This window comes from Staurois parvus, unplaced genomic scaffold (assembly GCF_062004578.1).
Source record: "Staurois parvus isolate SC_StPar_1 unplaced genomic scaffold, SC_StPar_1.0 ptg001418l, whole genome shotgun sequence".
Classification (NCBI taxonomy): Eukaryota; Metazoa; Chordata; class Amphibia; order Anura; family Ranidae; genus Staurois; species Staurois parvus.
Genome location: NW_028319214.1, coordinates 725,656 through 743,415, shown reverse-complemented (window position 1 = coordinate 743,415; position 17,760 = coordinate 725,656). Strand labels below are relative to the sequence as shown.

The 17,760-nt window shown below is 38.3% G+C and overlaps 1 protein-coding gene across 1 annotated transcript in view; it reads left to right on the top strand.

Moving 5' to 3' along the window:
* The window catches only part of ABCB9 (ATP binding cassette subfamily B member 9), a 72,591-nt gene extending 56,663 nt beyond the window's left edge, over positions 1–15,928 (top strand). Inside the window, exons 6-12 of the mRNA XM_089661984.1 lie at positions 241–438; positions 2,245–2,373; positions 3,520–3,708; positions 6,479–6,652; positions 11,295–11,454; positions 11,714–11,850; positions 12,998–15,928. Coding sequence (XP_089518110.1) covers positions 241–438; positions 2,245–2,373; positions 3,520–3,708; positions 6,479–6,652; positions 11,295–11,454; positions 11,714–11,850; positions 12,998–13,255 — 1,245 coding nt within the window. The 3' untranslated portion in view covers positions 13,256–15,928. The remainder of the gene's footprint in view (positions 1–240; positions 439–2,244; positions 2,374–3,519; positions 3,709–6,478; positions 6,653–11,294; positions 11,455–11,713; positions 11,851–12,997) is intronic.
* The last annotated feature ends 1,832 nt before the right edge of the window (positions 15,929–17,760 follow it).

Here is a 17,760-nt window from a genome sequence, read left to right as displayed (position 1 = left end):
CTGCTCTGGACACCACCAGATCTGTCCTTCCAGTGGTGTATTTAGATTCTAGAGCGAAGTTTTCAGTGTTATTTTCTTTGTGGTGGAGAGGCCTCTAGATCGCCTAGAATCCTGCTTGGATATAGATGGCCCACAGTGTTTGGCAAACATTAATGTGTGTCTTTCTGGATGGCTTCTGTTTCAGATTGTGAAATATTCCAGATGTATTCAGTGTTTGTTCTTCTGTTGTCTTTCTCATAGAAACTTGCCAAAGAGGTCCAGACAGCATTAGCAAAGGCTAACAGCACTGCAGAAGAAACTATTTCTGCAATTAAAACTGTCCGGAGTTTTGCTAATGAGGAGACTGAGGCCAATGTGTATTGTGATAAGCTACAGCAACTCTACTCTCTGTATAAAAAGGAAGCTTTTGCCTATACTTACTATATCTGGTCTACTGGAGTAAGTATAACTTTTCTGTTACCTGTGTGTAATATTTTTTTTAAATCTTGAATAGAGAAGGTAATGATGAAAACCCCTGACAGTTTTTTGCTCTAAGAAAGTTAAGATTAGAATATTTACCCTTACCTCTTTTTATTTTTTATGTAAACTTTTATTTGATTTTTTAGCACAAAAAAAACATATTTGCAAAAATATTTCACATATACATATTTTAATTTCCCCCAATATTACCCTCGCCCTCCCCCCAACCTGATTTCCCCATCCACCTCCTCTTTCCTAAACTATATCTTCTCTCATATTTATCTATCTATCTCTGATGCTGCTCCTCTTGGATTCTCAGTTAAGGCTCTCTCCTGACTTCTAAGCTTCCCCCTCAATTCCGACCAGTTCCATATATCTTTCAGATGTTTTACATTTCAGCCAACTACACCATGTTTTCCTGAATTTTTCTATTTTATCCTCCTCCATGTGACATAGCTCCTCCATCCTTTAGATATTTTCAGCTCTATTTATCCATTCATTAATTCTTGGTGCTTCAGGAACCTGCCAGAACTTAGGAATTAAACCCTTAGCTGCACTAATTAAGTGATAAAGTACCCTATTTTTATATAATTTCATTGAGGGCTCAAAGTTATAACATAAACTCCCGCAGATCTCTCTGTACAGTTATCCCACATATTTCCTGAATGTATTGAATTATTTCCCTCCAGTAATCCTGTATTTTCGGGAAACCCCACCATATATGTGTCATTTTAACCCTTTTTCTACATCCTCTCCAGCACAGAGGTGAAGTATCTACTTGTTGCCTGTGAGCTACGTTTGGTGTAGTATACCATCTAGTTAAAGCGGAGTTCCACCCAAAAGGGAAAGTTCCGCTTTAAAGATTGGTCCCCTGTTCCCCATTAAGGATTGGCACCTTTGGGAAGCGAGGGGGGAACAGGTACCCGAATTTGACAGGTACCCGCTCCCAATTCAGCTGTGATCGCCTAGGCGATCGGAAACAGAAGTAAATCTACTAGTGCATGGCCAACGTAAAGTGTTACTAAACTCAGGACCCTGCATTCACTATATCTGGTCTCCCACAGTACACAGAACATGGAAATTCAATTATTTTAGTAAATATAAACTTCTAAATATCTTTTCTCATCAGCAGTTAGAGCAGTCTTGTTACTTCTATCAGTGTCCAGCCCAGCACTAGATAAAGCTTGTAGGAGGAGTTTTCTTTCTGCTCTAGGAGACTGCAGGACCCCTGACCCTCTGTTGGGACAGTGCTGATTGGTCCTATGCTGATCACTTGCACTCTCCCAAGAAAAAAAAAACTCTAGCAATACACACCAAACTGAGCATGCGCAGCTTGCCTCCAAACCTCTGTTCTATCAGGAGATATATTGGGGACAGTAGAAAAGTGGAGGATCAGAGAAGAGAGAATCAAACATCCTTTTTACACAATGCAGATGAATAACCCCATTAGGTTCCACAGTGAGCATAACAAGCATGCTTTACTGCATATACAGACTGATTTTACTGTCATGAGTTTAGTAACACTTTAAGGTTTTACCACATCCTGATCCTATCCATAATGAAAATAAAAGTTTTTGATTTAGCACCTCGATTGAATAAAGATAAACATCCATTTCATTATAGGTATTTAACACACCTAGGGTATATTTCTTCTTTACACACTGTTAGAAGTTCACATACGTGTGCCTTATATGGCATGATTTACTATGCAATTGATATATAGTAATACTGCTTTTCCACATAAGGACATAATGGTGTTTTTATCAGAAACTATTTTCCTTTTAGTTTACAGAACTGGCACTACAAATTAGTATACTTTACTATGGTGGACACCTCGTAATATCTGGGCAAATGACCAGTGGTAATTTGATTTCCTTCGTCATCTATGAATTTCTTCTAGGTGACTGCATGGAGGTGAGAATAATACGTCAGTTGTAATATAATCAACATCGTTACAGTATATTTTTTTCTCTTTAATTTACAAGTGATCTTTCTATTCTCTTCTCTATATTTGTGGCTCTAGCTTGGTTAGTTCTTCACTTCTGAAAATTCTAGTTTTCTGGCTGTCATGCAAACCCTCTAGCTTCAATGCTTTCTGACATATTATGCAGCATAGAAAGTCACAAACTCTTGTTCTTCTTTTAACCTCTGTTATTGTGTACTATTATGAAAAAAAAAGTCCAGCTCCAGATAAAAAAAATTTTATTTTTGAAAAGAGTGGAGAAAGGTTAAAACTACTTTCGACTTACTGCTATTGGGTCCTTATTCGGGTCCCTACAGTAAGTGAGGGGAAAGCTCTCAGCTCTTCCCCAGCACTCATCAGGCACCATGGGAATCATATGGTGCAAGACTGAAAGGGATTCTATACCAGCATGTGAGTAAGTTGTAACCCACTTCTTGATATGTGTTACTTATCAGTTTATCAATTTGTTCAGGGGAGATTTATTTTCCAGATCCCTCTCAAATTTTCAGAAAAAGGCATGGAATGGTTTTGGATCTGGGTTCAAGAGCAGAGGGTAAAGCATAGATAGGGTTTGTCTCATTGGGCCCTCTCTCATGCAAAAAGTTTGAATGGCTGTCAAATGTCTGTTGGACAGGCCTGAAAAAACCCAGTGCCGCATAGGGGGAGTCTACTTGTATGTCATGTAAAGTGGGCCATGAGATGGCCAGAAGGAAGTGGCCAATTCGAGAGCTTTCAACATACATGGGCTGAAAACTGCTATCAGACATGTCTGGTGGGAATTGCGGGTTGTCCCGGTCCAGAAACAGCAGTGAAGGATCTATGCATCTGACCCTTAAGGGGGCATAAGTGTAAAAAACATTTCTGGTGCCTAGGATGTGTAGGATGCTCCCAAAGTGGGCCGCTTTGGTTTCCCTGTAAAAAGATGCAAGGGTCAGGATCAGAAGGGCCCAGAATAGATATAGGATCCAAGGGAGAATATTCAAGGAGTTGGGTATACATTTTACAAATTGCATGATTCCAAGCTACTGGATTGTAATTCTGTTCTTTTTAACAGATTGATATAATTTTTTTTATGTGTTATGTATATTGGATTGTAGTCCATTGGATCGGTATATGGAGGCCTGATGCAAGGTGTTGGTGCTGCAGAGAAAGTGTTTGAATTCATAGACCGCAAACCAAAGATGGTCAATGATGGCACCTTGGCCCCTGAGCATTTAGAAGGCAAAGTGGAGTTCCAAAACATCACCTTCTCATACCCTACCAGGCCCAGGGCACAAGTGTTAAAGGTATGTACAGCTAAATACCTGTTTTTATACTGTATATAACTACGTAAAACATGTACAGGACAGAAAGTAGCATTCTCTGGTCAACTAACAGTCCATGCCTTCAGTTCCATGAAGGACCACAGGCGTATTAGAGTAACAGTTTAAGAGATCTATTATGTTGTTGCCATCTCTAATGTTTTAAACAAGGCTGGAAAATATGAATAAATCATTGTCTGAATTTTCCTGTAATGTTAGTCTCTGTGTTCCTGGCAAAAAGGATTTAAATCAAATCAAGGATCAGACAGAAGGCATTTAAAAGGACAGCATGCTAATAGATGGTAATTCAGTGTCTGGTAGATTTTGGAGAGATAAACCACCTAACAAAGTCTTATAGCTCTTCCTGGGTTCCTGGGTCTGCATACCTGCTGTGTTCATTATAGAGGGTTTTCAATCTATCTGCTGGATTTTGTAATTGTTTTATATTATCAAGAATGGAGCAGAAGCAGCAGCAGGAACACAAGCACAGGAAGAACAATCAAAAGAAACAGGTGGCCAGTTATAGTTGGTAATTATTGCAGAGATCTACTTGTTCCAGTAAAGATATACTATATATATATATACTGTGTGTATGTATGTATGTATGTATGTATGTATATAGATTTAGATCATTTGCAATAGATTTTGGAAAGATACTATGCACGTTTTAGATGTTCTAGATTCAGTACAATGGCAAGCTATGCTGCCATTTACCCATATTTTGTTTAAAATTGAACACAACCTTCTTTCTTTGTAATGTTTTGCAGTATCTTATTACATACTGAGATATTAGTTAACGTGCTGATTCATTCATCATTATTTAATGTTCTTTGGTATCAGTTGTAGCCCAGCCCATACTGATCATCAAATTTTTTTCTTGAGAAGAATAACAGCGCTCTTTCAGTTACCTAGTCTCTGTCTGCAGCCAGACAGTCACTTCATTCATTTCCAGCCTCATCTAAATATCCTTTTGTGTGACAGAGTTCAGTGCTGAGCTTCAATAGCTTTCTGAGTCATAAAATACATGTTTCCACAATAGACAGTTCTTGTGTTTCAGATCTTTGGACAGTGAATAAAAAAACAGTTTCACACAACTTGAATTACCATAGGATTGTATCTACAACTTTTCCTTTTATCAACAGTTCCACTTATATTTAATTATTAATTTACTCTTGGCAGCAGTGATTTACAGGTTCTGCAACTCCTCTTCTGTTCCCTGACTATTTCCATCTACCTCGTCATCAGTCAGACATTTGAGGTTGTGACTTGATTTTAAAGAACCAATGAGCTAATGTTTTGTCAGAGTCACAGTGCTAAAGGATTGGTGTAACCAAAATTTGGGCTGAATGACCCACTGAATTTTATACGTCCCAGTGATTCCAGATGATCTGCCTCCTACACATCTCTGGCCCTGCTTGCTGTAACATATTGTGGCCAAGAGAGTGTTTTAGTGATTTGAGAAGCTGGTGAGTGACTGATCTTCTGAGCAGCCACCCAAAACATGAAAATATGTGAACTATTAAAGTGGATCCACCAGAGAGAAAAATAGGTAGGCATTGTTGGCATCTCCTTTTGAAAATTCTACTTTCCTGGATACCATGCTGATGCATAGGCTTTAGTATTATTAAAGCCCAACTCCTGAATACTTCCAGCGTAGGGCAGTCACTGCACACTGGCCAAAAATGATGAAATGATGAAGTGACATTTCAATAAAGTTTGTTTAAAATTTTTTAAAAAAAGTAAACAGTATAATGCACCAGGATTGGCGCATTAGCACTGTTGGCACCACAATGTACACCAGCTGGTGTATTGTAATGCAGAGGCTGGTGTGAATGGACCCTTAGGGGTTTATTTACTAAAGCTGGAGAGTCCAAAATCAGACTCCCTTCTGCATAGAAACCAATCAGCTTCTAACCTCAGCTTGTTCAATGAAGCTTTGGCAATGAAACCTGGAAGCTGATTGGTTTCTATGCAGAAGGGAGTCTGATTTTGGACTCTCCAGCTTTAGTAAATAAACCCCTTAGTGTTTTCCAGCCACGTGTTTAATTCACCCACTTCACTACTTCACCTGCAGTGAAATTTGTTATATAAAAAAAGTTAAAAATGTAAACTATAATAGTAGTGGAAATACACTGTCATCATTCTTCAATATTTTTCTATGTGCTATACATATATATACAATATAATGTGTGTATGTGTATATATATATATATATATATATATATATATATAGTGTGTGTGTATGTATATATGTGTGTGTATATATATATATAGATAGAGAGAGAGAGAGAGAGAGGGAGAGAGAGAGAGAGAGAGAGAGAGAGAGAGAGAGAGAGAGAGAGAGAGAGAGAGAAGTGCTGACTTTTTGGAAATTGTAGTTCAGAAGATCATTGCTGGTATGAAGTAGATTTGTAAAAAAATAGAATAATTGTCCCAGGATTCGTGGTACATGAAGAAGTCTGCTTTCAGTGCACATTAAATGATTTAATCCTTTTGTTGGCATTCCTCAGTTGTGTTTATTTATCATTTTCTTTCTCCCAAAATTCCGACATTTATCCAATACTAACCAATTATTCCAACTGAATCTTGGGTAAAATGTGTGAATCTTGGATGAAAACAGTGATAAATAGACCCCTATGTATTACCTGACTTGTGTGAAGTTATATAAACACAAGGGTAACAGTAACCATAGGTGTCCACCCATTAAATTAGAAGTCTGAGTGACCGTCATGTGTCTTGTTTTGCTGTTCTGTAGAACTTGTCTTTCACACTGTATCCTGGAAAAGTCACCGCACTGGTGGGACCATCGGGAAGTGGGAAGAGCTCCTGTGTGAATATCTTAGAGAATTTTTATCCTGTGCAGGAAGGAGAGGTCCTCCTGGATAGTCACCCCATCACAATGTATGACCATAAATATCTGCACGCAAAGGTATGTGTCAAAAGCATGTATAAATCAGTGAATGCCCCACTCATGATTCATGATCCATGTCCTTCAAATATATGTAAAGTACATAACTATGAATAAGAATGTAAGTATTCTTTTCTATTCCTGTATAGAAAAAGGGCATGTGATTTTTTTTTACAGTGTATCTATTGTCAAAATGTAAACTATTAATTTCCGCATTGTATTTCAATAATATCTAGCCTACTCCTATTTTTCTGAATGATCTTGAAGTTTGTAAACGTACATAGAGAAGATCCCCACGTATTTACTTTATTGAACTTAGTGACATGTATTTACTATGCTCCATGAGTAGGCACTGCTGTATCACACATTTCACAGAGCCTGCCTTCTGAACTACAGAGGTGCAGAGAGGAGGAGCTTTAGGAGGCGGAGTCAGCACAGGAATCACTGAATGCAGTCAGCAAGGCACTATGGGATATGTAGTCCTTAGAAATGGAACGTAAGCTGAAAAGCATGCAGGGAACACAGGAAGATGAGAAAAGAGACGACCTGCAGACAGGCAGCACTCACAACATGAAAGGAGATTTTCCATCTAAGCTTATATTGGATTGTCAGATTTAACTGTTGTTTACAGTACTGATTTTTTAAAATGATAAGTGTGCTGTGACCATAGATTTCCTTTAAGGATAAGGATCGAACATTTTAGATCGAATTTTGTAGAATTTTATATCGTGTTATATAGCGCTGCACTTTACTTATTTATTTATATCAGAGGTGGTTGTGATCACCTTCAGTGCTTTTAGCTGCTTACTTGCCATTTCATTAGTAGCGCTCACTTTGTTTTATATTATCTTCCTTTAAGGATAAGTTCACTTTCAAAAATAACCCCTTACACGAGCCCTATGTACCAAAAAAAATCTCTGCCTTAAAGAAATTCTCCAATTAACCATCCAGTCAACCCTGTGGTTATCATCTCTAGCTCTCATTCATCACCGAGCTGACGATGGTCATAGAAATATGGGTAAAGACAGGAGGTGGGCAAATGATATCAGTAACACAGCCAGCTAGACATGCTAACATGAATAGCATTTTAAAAAAGGAGGTCAGCAATGGCAACTCACATATATGGTTTCATATCTTCTTCTTTAGAAGAACTATTCTTTTATTTATTGCAAAGAGCCCTATTCTATTTTTTTTAAAGGGCCCAGTTTATAAAACCTAGAGAAGAAATAGGTAAATCAAAAGTTGTTTAATTCTGCTTAAGAGTTGTTCCATACAGTGACCAGCCAGGTTAATTTTATATTCTTTGAGAAATAAAAAAAGGAGTTTGATTAGTTGCAACTGTTCCCCACTCTCCACACTATGATTTATATTTAAAGCTGGAAAAAAGGAAAAGTGAATTCACCTACAGCAAATTATGTTGTCTGAACTTTCCGACTGACTGCTTCTTGTGTAAAAAAGGGTTTCCCCTCTGTCTTTATACCTTGTGGTTAGTTCATTTTTTGCTATAAACAGTAAGACCCACCAGCCAGATTGCCATGGTAAATGTATTAAGCAGTTGTCAGTGTGGCTGCTCAAATGATGCTTTTTTGCATACTTTCAAATACAGTAATGACTCACACAGGCCTTACTGAATCCCGATACCCACAATCTGACCATACAGACTGAATTTAATTTACGTAAATAAAGCTTTGGATTTTATACTTATATATCACAACACTTAAACCTATAATATCCCAGAAAAGTGATCTACCTTCACCCTTGAAGGCCAGCTAAACAATATATATATGACTTTTCTATGAGCAAATGCATCAATTCTTATATAAAAATTATAAAAATACAAGTATTATGTCCAAAATCCCACCGTGTCCAAAAATAAAATAAAAATAAAAAATAAAAATAAAATTAAAAATAAAAATAAAATCAAAAGTCCCAAAAATAATCCTCACAAGTGTAATACAAACACTTAAACTTTTTCTTCTTCTTTCATCACTAAAACCTTCTTAATACCCGCAAATCCTGATATCCATGCACCTCAAAAAAAAAAAGAAAAACTCGACATAGTGTCATACCTTAAATAATGTAAAACACACGTGCCACTCACTGTGCAGCATGCAAAATAAAATAAAATAAATGTGTATACTCTAACCAAGTGTCAAAACACATACAAATTAGTGAAATGACAGTAAGAGTGAAAACACATTCACATAGAATATGCCATGCAGTGTGTGAAAAACCACTCCACAGATAACACTGCCAGTGTATCACACCACACCCTATATATATATATAAATGGTGATAGCCAAACCACCACTCTCCAACTCTAATATGGATGGGTAATTACCCTATAGCAGAAACAGCAGGGCAGATTAACCACTCTGGGTTACAATCTCCTCTCATAGATTTCCTCCAACGATTATGATTTTCTCCTCCACTTTCCTCCAGAAAACCAGTCACAATATAAAAGGTATTCTTCTTTATTAAAACTCACATAAATTTCACACATAAAGTGCGATCGCGGCCATCTTGGAAGTGGGAACATGCGGTTTATGTTTCCCTGAACCTGTCCATGTGCATACTGCTTATGAGGAGGAGCTGTTACCACGAAATTTATGTGAGTTTTAATAAAGAAGAAGAAGAAGAAGAATACCTTTTATATTGTGACTGGTTTTCTGGAGGAAAGTGTTTTGACACTTGGTTAGAGTATACACATTTATTTTATTTTATTTTGCATGCTGCACAGTGAGTGGCACGTGTGTTTTACATTATTTAAGGTATGACACTATGTCGAGTTTTTCTTTTTTTTTTTGAGGTGCATGGATATCAGGATTTGCGGGTATTAAGAAGGTTTTGGTGATGAAAGAAGAAGAAAAAGTTTAAGTGTTTGTATTACACTTGTGAGGATTATTTTTGGGACTTTTGATTTTATTTTTATTTTTAATTTTATTTTTATTTTTTATTTTTATTTTATTTTTGGACACGGTGGGATTTTGGACATAATACTTGTATTTTTATAATTTTTATATAAGATTTGATGCATTTGCTCATAGAAAAGTCATATATATATTGTTTAAGCTTTGGATTTTGTATTAATAGGTTTTACTATTTCTTGTATATACAACTGGGTGCCTAAAATATCATATAAAGTACAGTTAGGTCCATATATATTTGGACACAGGCACAATTTTAGTTTTTTTTCAGGTATTTACCAAAACATATTCAAGCTATAGTAATCCCAGTAATGTCCATGGGTCCCAGACTTCAGGCAGTCATTGCAAGTAAAGGATTCTCAACAAAATATTAAAAATGAACATTTTATTTATGATTATATTCAATTTTCCAATTACTTTTGGTTCCTTGAAAAGGGGGGATGGCTACTCTTAAGAGATGTAATTCCTAAACCCTTCCTCCAATGTGGATGTACATACCCTCATATTAAACCTCAGAGTGTGCACTTTCAGCCCATATCCATTATATAACTAAAGCTTGAATACTTTTTGGTATGTACCTGAAAAAAACTAAAATTGTGCCTGTGTCCAAATATATATGGACCTAACTGTATATCTTTATAAGCTTGGCGAGTACCGTGTCAGGTGACATTAAAGTGATACTAAACCTTTTTTTTTTTAATAATTAACAAACACGTCATACTTAATGCTCTGTGCAGTGGTTTTGCACACAGCTGCCCCAATCCTCTTCTTTTCGGGTCTCCCTGCTCCTTCCCTTCAAGCAGTGCTCCGAGAGAAAGCTGCTTGCCCTGGGGGCACCACTGCGTGCACGCTCCTGAGCTGCTGCTATATGCATCCCACCTCCCTCTCTTCTTATTGGCTTACTGGCTGTGATTGACAGCAGTCAATGGGCTCCTGCTGCTGTCTCAGCCAGTGAGGAGGCAGAGTCTCCATACAGCTGAGGCTATTGTGAATATCACTGGATCGGAGGGGGAAAAGAGTGGTGTGGCTGGGGGCAGAAGGTATGAAGGTAGAATGCATGAAGGTAAAAAATCTTGAGCCTTTAGAACAACTTTTATATAAATTCTAGGAACGCTGCAGAAAACCAAATGCATTACATTGACTGTGCTCGTGCCTGAGCATCCAGTAGTCAGACCCAAACACCATCACATGGGGAGGGGCAAAGACCTCACCAGTGTGCACTTCAACACCGTGCAACATGAGAACTTGCCCAGGATAGAATTCTGCAGCAGGAAAGTGGCGAGGGAATGCAGATTGAGAAATAAACCTACTGGGCAGGGTGGCCTATCAACAGACACTGAGGTGGATTTACGAACGGCTCTTTGGAAGTTCAGTTGTACTCTGCAAGTGCAGTTGCTCCAGAGCTTAGTAAATGAGGTGAAGCTCTGCTGACTTTCATTATTCAATCATGAGCAAGCAAAAATCCTGTTTTTTTTTTTTTTTTTTTATATTTTCCTTGCATGCGATTGGGTATTCTTGGCAAAGTGAAGCTTAACCTTATTTACTAAGCTCAGCGCAACTGCACTTGCAAAGTGCACAGTCTATTTGCCTTTATTTAATTCACACCTCTATCTCTTCGCCATGAATGTGCAAAGTGTTATTGTTTCTTCTAACTAATAAAAATGTGAACTTTTGCTCAGCTAGGACATGTGTTTGTTATGACTGCCTGCTTTCTCTATCCTGTTTCTGCCTGCTAGGTTTCAATGGTGAGTCAAGAGCCTGTGCTGTTTGCCCGTTCGATCGAGAGTAATATTTCTTATGGACTGAGCTCTGTGCCCCTGGAGATTGTTATTGGTGCAGCCAAAAGAGCCAGTGCCCATAGCTTTATCACGGAACTTCAGGATGGATATGACACAGGTATTGTGTAATCTGTCACATAGAGAAATACACATGATTAAATCTGAATGAGAATTGGTAACAAAGGGACAATGGCCGTTTGCTCCTTTTAACATAATTTAGCTTGCTTCAAATACACAATATAACATTGTTATATGAGGTGGTTGGGGGCATTGCTGCCATGATGTTGAATAATTGAGGGTACTTACTGAACAATAGGCATTATACATTTTTAAAATTGTACATTGTAATTTTGGCACATTTTCTTTCCTACCATAAGAAACTGGAGAAAAGGGTGCACAGCTTTCTGGGGGTCAGAAGCAGAGAGTGGCTATTGCTAGATCCTTGATCCGGAATCCTAGAGTTCTGATACTGGATGAAGCCACCAGTGCTCTGGATGCAGAGAATGAGCATGCTGTAAGTTGCAAGTTTGCTTTAATACTTATTTGGTCTCTTTTCCCATGTGATACATTATCCAAAAATCAAGATGATAGATGAAATAACTAAAGTCAAGGGCCCTACATACACTCACCAGCAGGGGCGGACTGACCATTTGGAAACTCGGGCACTGCCCGAGGGCCAGGGGTCAGTAGGGGGCCCCATGAGATGCCCCTGGTACCTTTTTCATAGGCTTTTTTGAGTTTGGGCAAGGACATAGGGACCCCATGATCCCCTATTGCCCAGGGGCCCCATGAGTTGTCAGTCCGCCCCTGCTCACCAGCCACTTTATTAGGTACACCTTGCCAGTGCAATGCCAAGGAAATATCCCCCACACCATTACACCACCACCATCGGCCTGAACCAATAAAAGGCAGGTTGGATCCATGCTTTCAATTTGTTCATTCCAAATTCTGACCCTACCATCTAAATGTGGCAGCAATTAGTCTGCCCATTCTCCTCTGACATAAACATAGTATTTTCATCCACACAACTGGCGCTCACTGGATATTTTCTCTTTTTCGGACCATTCTCTGTAAACCCTAGAGATAGTTATGCCTGAAAATCCCAGTAGGTCAACAGTGATTGAAATACTCAGACCAGCCCATCTGGCACCAACAACCATGCCACGTTCAAAGTCACTTAAATCCCCTTTCTTCCCCATTCTGATGCTTGCTTTGAACGTCATCAAGTTGTCTTCACTGCATCTACATACCTAAACGCATTGCATTGCTGATTAGCAATTTGAGTTACCAAGCAATTGAACAAGTGTACCTAATAAAGTGGCTGGTGAGTGTACATAACTATTTTATCTGATATAGATTTCTTTGGCTGTGCTGTCTTTTAATGAATTCTCACTTTTATTTAATTCTTCTTAAATTGCCTGTGAGTTGTGAGAAACATGAGGGAAATAAAAAAAAACATTCTATAGAGCTAATAGCTGTAGAAAACTAGCAGTTACAATGGGAGTTGTACCACCTGCACCCCCGATAGAGATTTCTTAAGACTTCTAGTCCCAACATTGCTAATACTGAATAAACATGAGATGTGGTGGTTTGGTGGAGTTTCACACATGTGAACTGCAAATTAATAAAAAAAAAAACTGTTGATGATTCACTCTTCACAGATCCAGCAAGCAATGAATAATGATCTTCAGGGTCGTACAGTACTAATTATAGCACACAGACTGAGCACTGTGGAGAAAGCACACAATATCATTGTTTTAGACAAAGGCACAGTGGTTCAGCAAGGGAGTCACAAAGAGCTGATGGAGGAAGGCGGACTTTATTCCCAGCTCGTTCAACGCCAAGTCTCTGGCCTCGGATCAGAGGAAAAAGATCGCATAAGGTCAACACATCACCAAGAAGAGGGCACAGAAAAATGATGCTGACACAGATCTGGGACTACAGTACTTGAAGGCTTACCTCGACATTAAAAACAAAATAGGTCTGTGCATGAGTCTACTGGAGATACAAATACCTCAATGAGACCGAATTTATTTCAACACTACAATAGTAGGCATCTTTAGAGATAAACAACTTGTCTATATTGTAGTAGCCGTGCACTGCATTACAGGCGGACCTCGGTTTACGAATTTAATTCCTTCTGAGGGACTTTTCGTATTGCGAAAAATTCGTAAACCGAAATGCGGTTTCCCATAGAAATGCATTGAAAACCAATTAATCTGTTCCAGGGGTCAGATAAAAGTCTATCTATTCAAAACTCTTTATAAAGTACACTTTAAAGGCATAAATACTGTACAGGGACATGATAAAAAATGAATTTGTAAATCCATTGAAAACCAATTAATCCGTTCCAGAAGTCAGATAAAAGTCTATCTATTCCAAACTCTTTATAAAGTGCACTTTAAAAGCATAAATACTGTACAGGGACATGATAAAAAATGAATTCATAAATCCATTGAAAACCAATTAATCTGTTCCAGAGGTCAGCTAAAAGTGTATCTATTCAAAACTCTTTATAAAGTGCACTTTAAAGGCATAAATACTGTACAGGGACATGATAAAAAATGAATTTGTAAATCCATTGAAAACCAATTAATCCGTTCCAGAGGTCAGATAAAAGTCTATCTATTCAAAACTCTTTATAAAGTGCACTTTAAAGGCATAAATACTGTACAGGGACATGATAAAAAATGAATTCGTAAATCCATTGAAAACCAATTAATCCATTCCAGAGGTCAGATAAAAGTCTATCTATTCAAAACTCTTTATAAAGTGCACTTTAAAGGCATAAATACTGTACAGGGACATGATAAAAAATGAATTCGTAAATCCATTGAAAACCAATAACTCCGTTCCGGAGGTCAGAAAAAAGTAAAAAAAAGTCTATCTGTTCAAAACTCTTTATAAGGTTCACTTTAAAGGGATAAAAACTGTACATGGACATGATAAAAAATTAATTTGTAAATGCTTTGAAAACCAATCCATGCCGGAGGTCAGAAAAAAGTAAAAAAAAAGTCTATCTGTTCAAAACTCTTTATAAAGGTGCACTTTAAAGGCATAAATACTGTACAGGGACATGATTAAAAAAATTGTAAATGCATTGAAAACCAATTAATCTGTTCGTATTGCGAAAAAAATGTGTAAACCGAGCCATTATTTTCAATGGATTTTCACTTGTAAACCGAAAATTACGTTAACCGAGGCATTTGTAAACCAAGGTGTGCCTGTATATTACTAATAGATTCAAAATATAATGTTTCATACATATTTTTACTATAAGACCCTAAATAGCAAGAGAAGGCTGCTAAAGTGCATAAAAGTTACATGAAAGTCCGATTACCTGTTCTTGAGTTATTCAGTCTCCCAATTAGTGCTGCTGGCTGTACGCTATGCAGACCTTTTGTTTAATCTATATTTTCATTCAAGGGGAGGAGGAAGGAGAGGGAAGGAGCTGGAGGGGTTGGAAGGATAGTGGCACCATCATGGACTAGATAGGCCATCAAGGCTTAATATTCAGGAGTGCAAGTAAAGTCAATCTAACAGAACCAGGTTTTACGAAATTATTCCCCTCTGTGGTTTGAGGAAGCTATAACATCCTCCATGATTTTGATCTCCTTTACTTTACTGAGCTAAACACTGATTGGAGGGGGAGTAGTCTGTTTTGAATATTGGAGGATGCAGTCTTTCACCTCATTTAGAAGCTGAATCAAGAGTGAATGCAAACAGGGTTGCAAGGTGGAGGTGGAAAGCCAAGGGGTCATTACCCAGGTGGACATCTGTCAATTTGAATGGGATTTCCCTCACTTGGTTCTGAAGGTTCTATAGGAGCAGACAGATTTACAATACATGTAAAATACACCCTTCTTGTTGTTGGCATCTCCAGCCGAAGGAATGAGCACTGTGGACAGATTTGAAGTAGGGTCTTTGGAACTCTATACTATTGTGACACTATCTTAACGTGTTATTAAACCCACAACAGTCTGTATAAGCAGTAAAGAATGCTTGTTATACTCACTGTGGAACCTAAGGGGTTAATCACCTGCAATTTGTAAAAAAGATGTTTGATCCTGTCTTCTCTGATCCTCCCCTTCCTCCACGCTCCCCAATCCATCTGCTGATATAACAAAGCCTTGAAGGCAATGTTTAGTGTGTATTGCTAGAGTGTTTTTTTTTACTTTGGGAGGGTGCATGTGATCAGCACAGAGCCAATCAGCGCAGTCCAGACAGAGGGTCAGGGGTCCTGCAGCCTCATAGGACAGTGATAGGAGAACGAAAACTCCTCCTACAAGCTGTAACCAGTGCTCTGCTGGACACTGATAGAAGTCACAAGACTGCTATATACTGCTGATGAGAAAAGGTATTTAGCAGTTTACATTTACTGAAATAGTTGTATTTCCATGTTGTGTGTACTGTGGGAGACCAGATATAGTGAATGCAGGGTCCTGGGTTTGGTAACACTTTAAATCCAGTTTGCACAAATGCCTTTTGGCTTTGATATATGCTGTATGCTTTACTGGAATTGGATAGTGCAGAATGATGGACCGATAATTTTTGTAGTTAGTTTATATTAAAAATATTATTTTGTATCAATAGCTTTTGTGCTGGATTCATGTGGGCTGCTTTACCATGTACGCAAAATGATGGCTATGTGGTTAGGCTGGGTTCGATTTGCACTAAAGGCACTTTTGCATGGAGTTTGTATTTTCTTGTAGATCTGAATGGGTTTTCCCCGGGTGGCCTGGTTCCTCCCATAATCCAAACACATAAAGGTTTATTGGCATCCATACAAAATTGCTATTAGGTGTCTGTGTACGAAAGGGACTGACGTGAATGGTTCAATGTTCTTTAAAGTGCTTTGGAAAAAAAATGAGTAAATAACAGAACAATAGCTTTAGTTCTGAGGCAATGTCCGGCAATAAGTAAACAAGGCCTTGTCACTTTACATTTGTTTTATAATATATCTATCTATCTATATTTTTATAGCCCTTGGGAAAATAATTCCACACATTATCACAACTTACTGTGGATACCTTTTAGGTTGCATTATTTAGATGTCCAAAGCAGCAAAGTAATGCATTAAAACTGAAGTATAAATATAATAGACTAAAGTAATCTCAGCACAAGGCGCATCACTAATGAACGACCTATAAAATGCTTTGTTGTGATTATTAATAGTCATGTGACTAGAGTCGCACATAGGCTGAAGGACCACAAAGACTCGAAAACCATTCATAGACCGGGGAATGAATTGCTGGCTTTGTGCCTGAAGGCCTCTATGCAAAGTGATAATGGTACTGGAATAAATGTAAAAAGAAGCTGCTACAGATGGAGAATACATGATACTGAAGCACTTTAGTAACCGTGCTGCTAGGCAACATGCTGCCCTTTGCTGAGGCTGAATTCACACTCCTTGTTCCTGTGTGTTGCATTAAGACATGTCGTATCTAGACATGTGCGGTTCATTTTGTCCTGAATTGAATTTCGGACAAATTTGCGTTATTCAGAGATTCGTCTGTATCAGAATTTTGAATTACCAAAATTTATGTATCAGAATTACGAATTTAAACAAATCCGAAATAACAAAATGAAATTTGGCCAAAATTTGATTCGAAAACAAAATCGAACAAGCATTTGAAAACCTATTTAAAGCATAGCTCCACCCAAAAGCTCCCCGTTAAGGATTGGCACCTTTGGGGAGTGGGGGGGAGCAGTTACCCCAAATTGACAGGTACCTACTCCCACTTCCTCTGCGATCGTCAAGGCAATTGGAAGCAGAAGTTGTCCTCCCCTCCTTGTTCCTGTGTGTTGCATTAAGACATGTCGTATCTAGACATGTGCGGTTCATTTCCTTCCAAATTGAATTTCGGACAAATTTTTTCATTATTCGGATGTATCAGAATTCTGAATTACAAAAATGTATGTATAAGAATTACGAATTTAAATGAATCTGAAATAATGAAACAAAATTTGTCCAAAATTCGATTCTGCAACAAATTCGAAAACAAAATCGGTCAAGCATTTGAAAACCAATTTAAAGCGGAGCTCCACCCAAAAGCTCCCCATTAAGGGGGGAGTGGGGGGAAACAGTTACCCGAATTTGACAGGTATCCGCTCCCACTTCCTCTGCGATCGATCTCCCTCCCCATAGTCTTCTGGGACACGTGACAGGTCCTAGAAGACTATGGGACCATTCACAAAGCCCAGCGCTACTAACGCATGCGCAGTGAGCAGTGAGGCCACAGGCTGTCACAGCCGGGTGCCCACACTGAAGATGCCAGTGCTGTGAAACATAGGGCGGCTGGTGAAATGGGCTGCGGGGGGGGGGGGGGGGGCACACACCATGGGATCAAGGCACTGGTAAGTGTCCATTTTTTAAAAGTCAGCAGCTACAGTTTTTGTAGCTGCCGACTTTTATTTATTTATT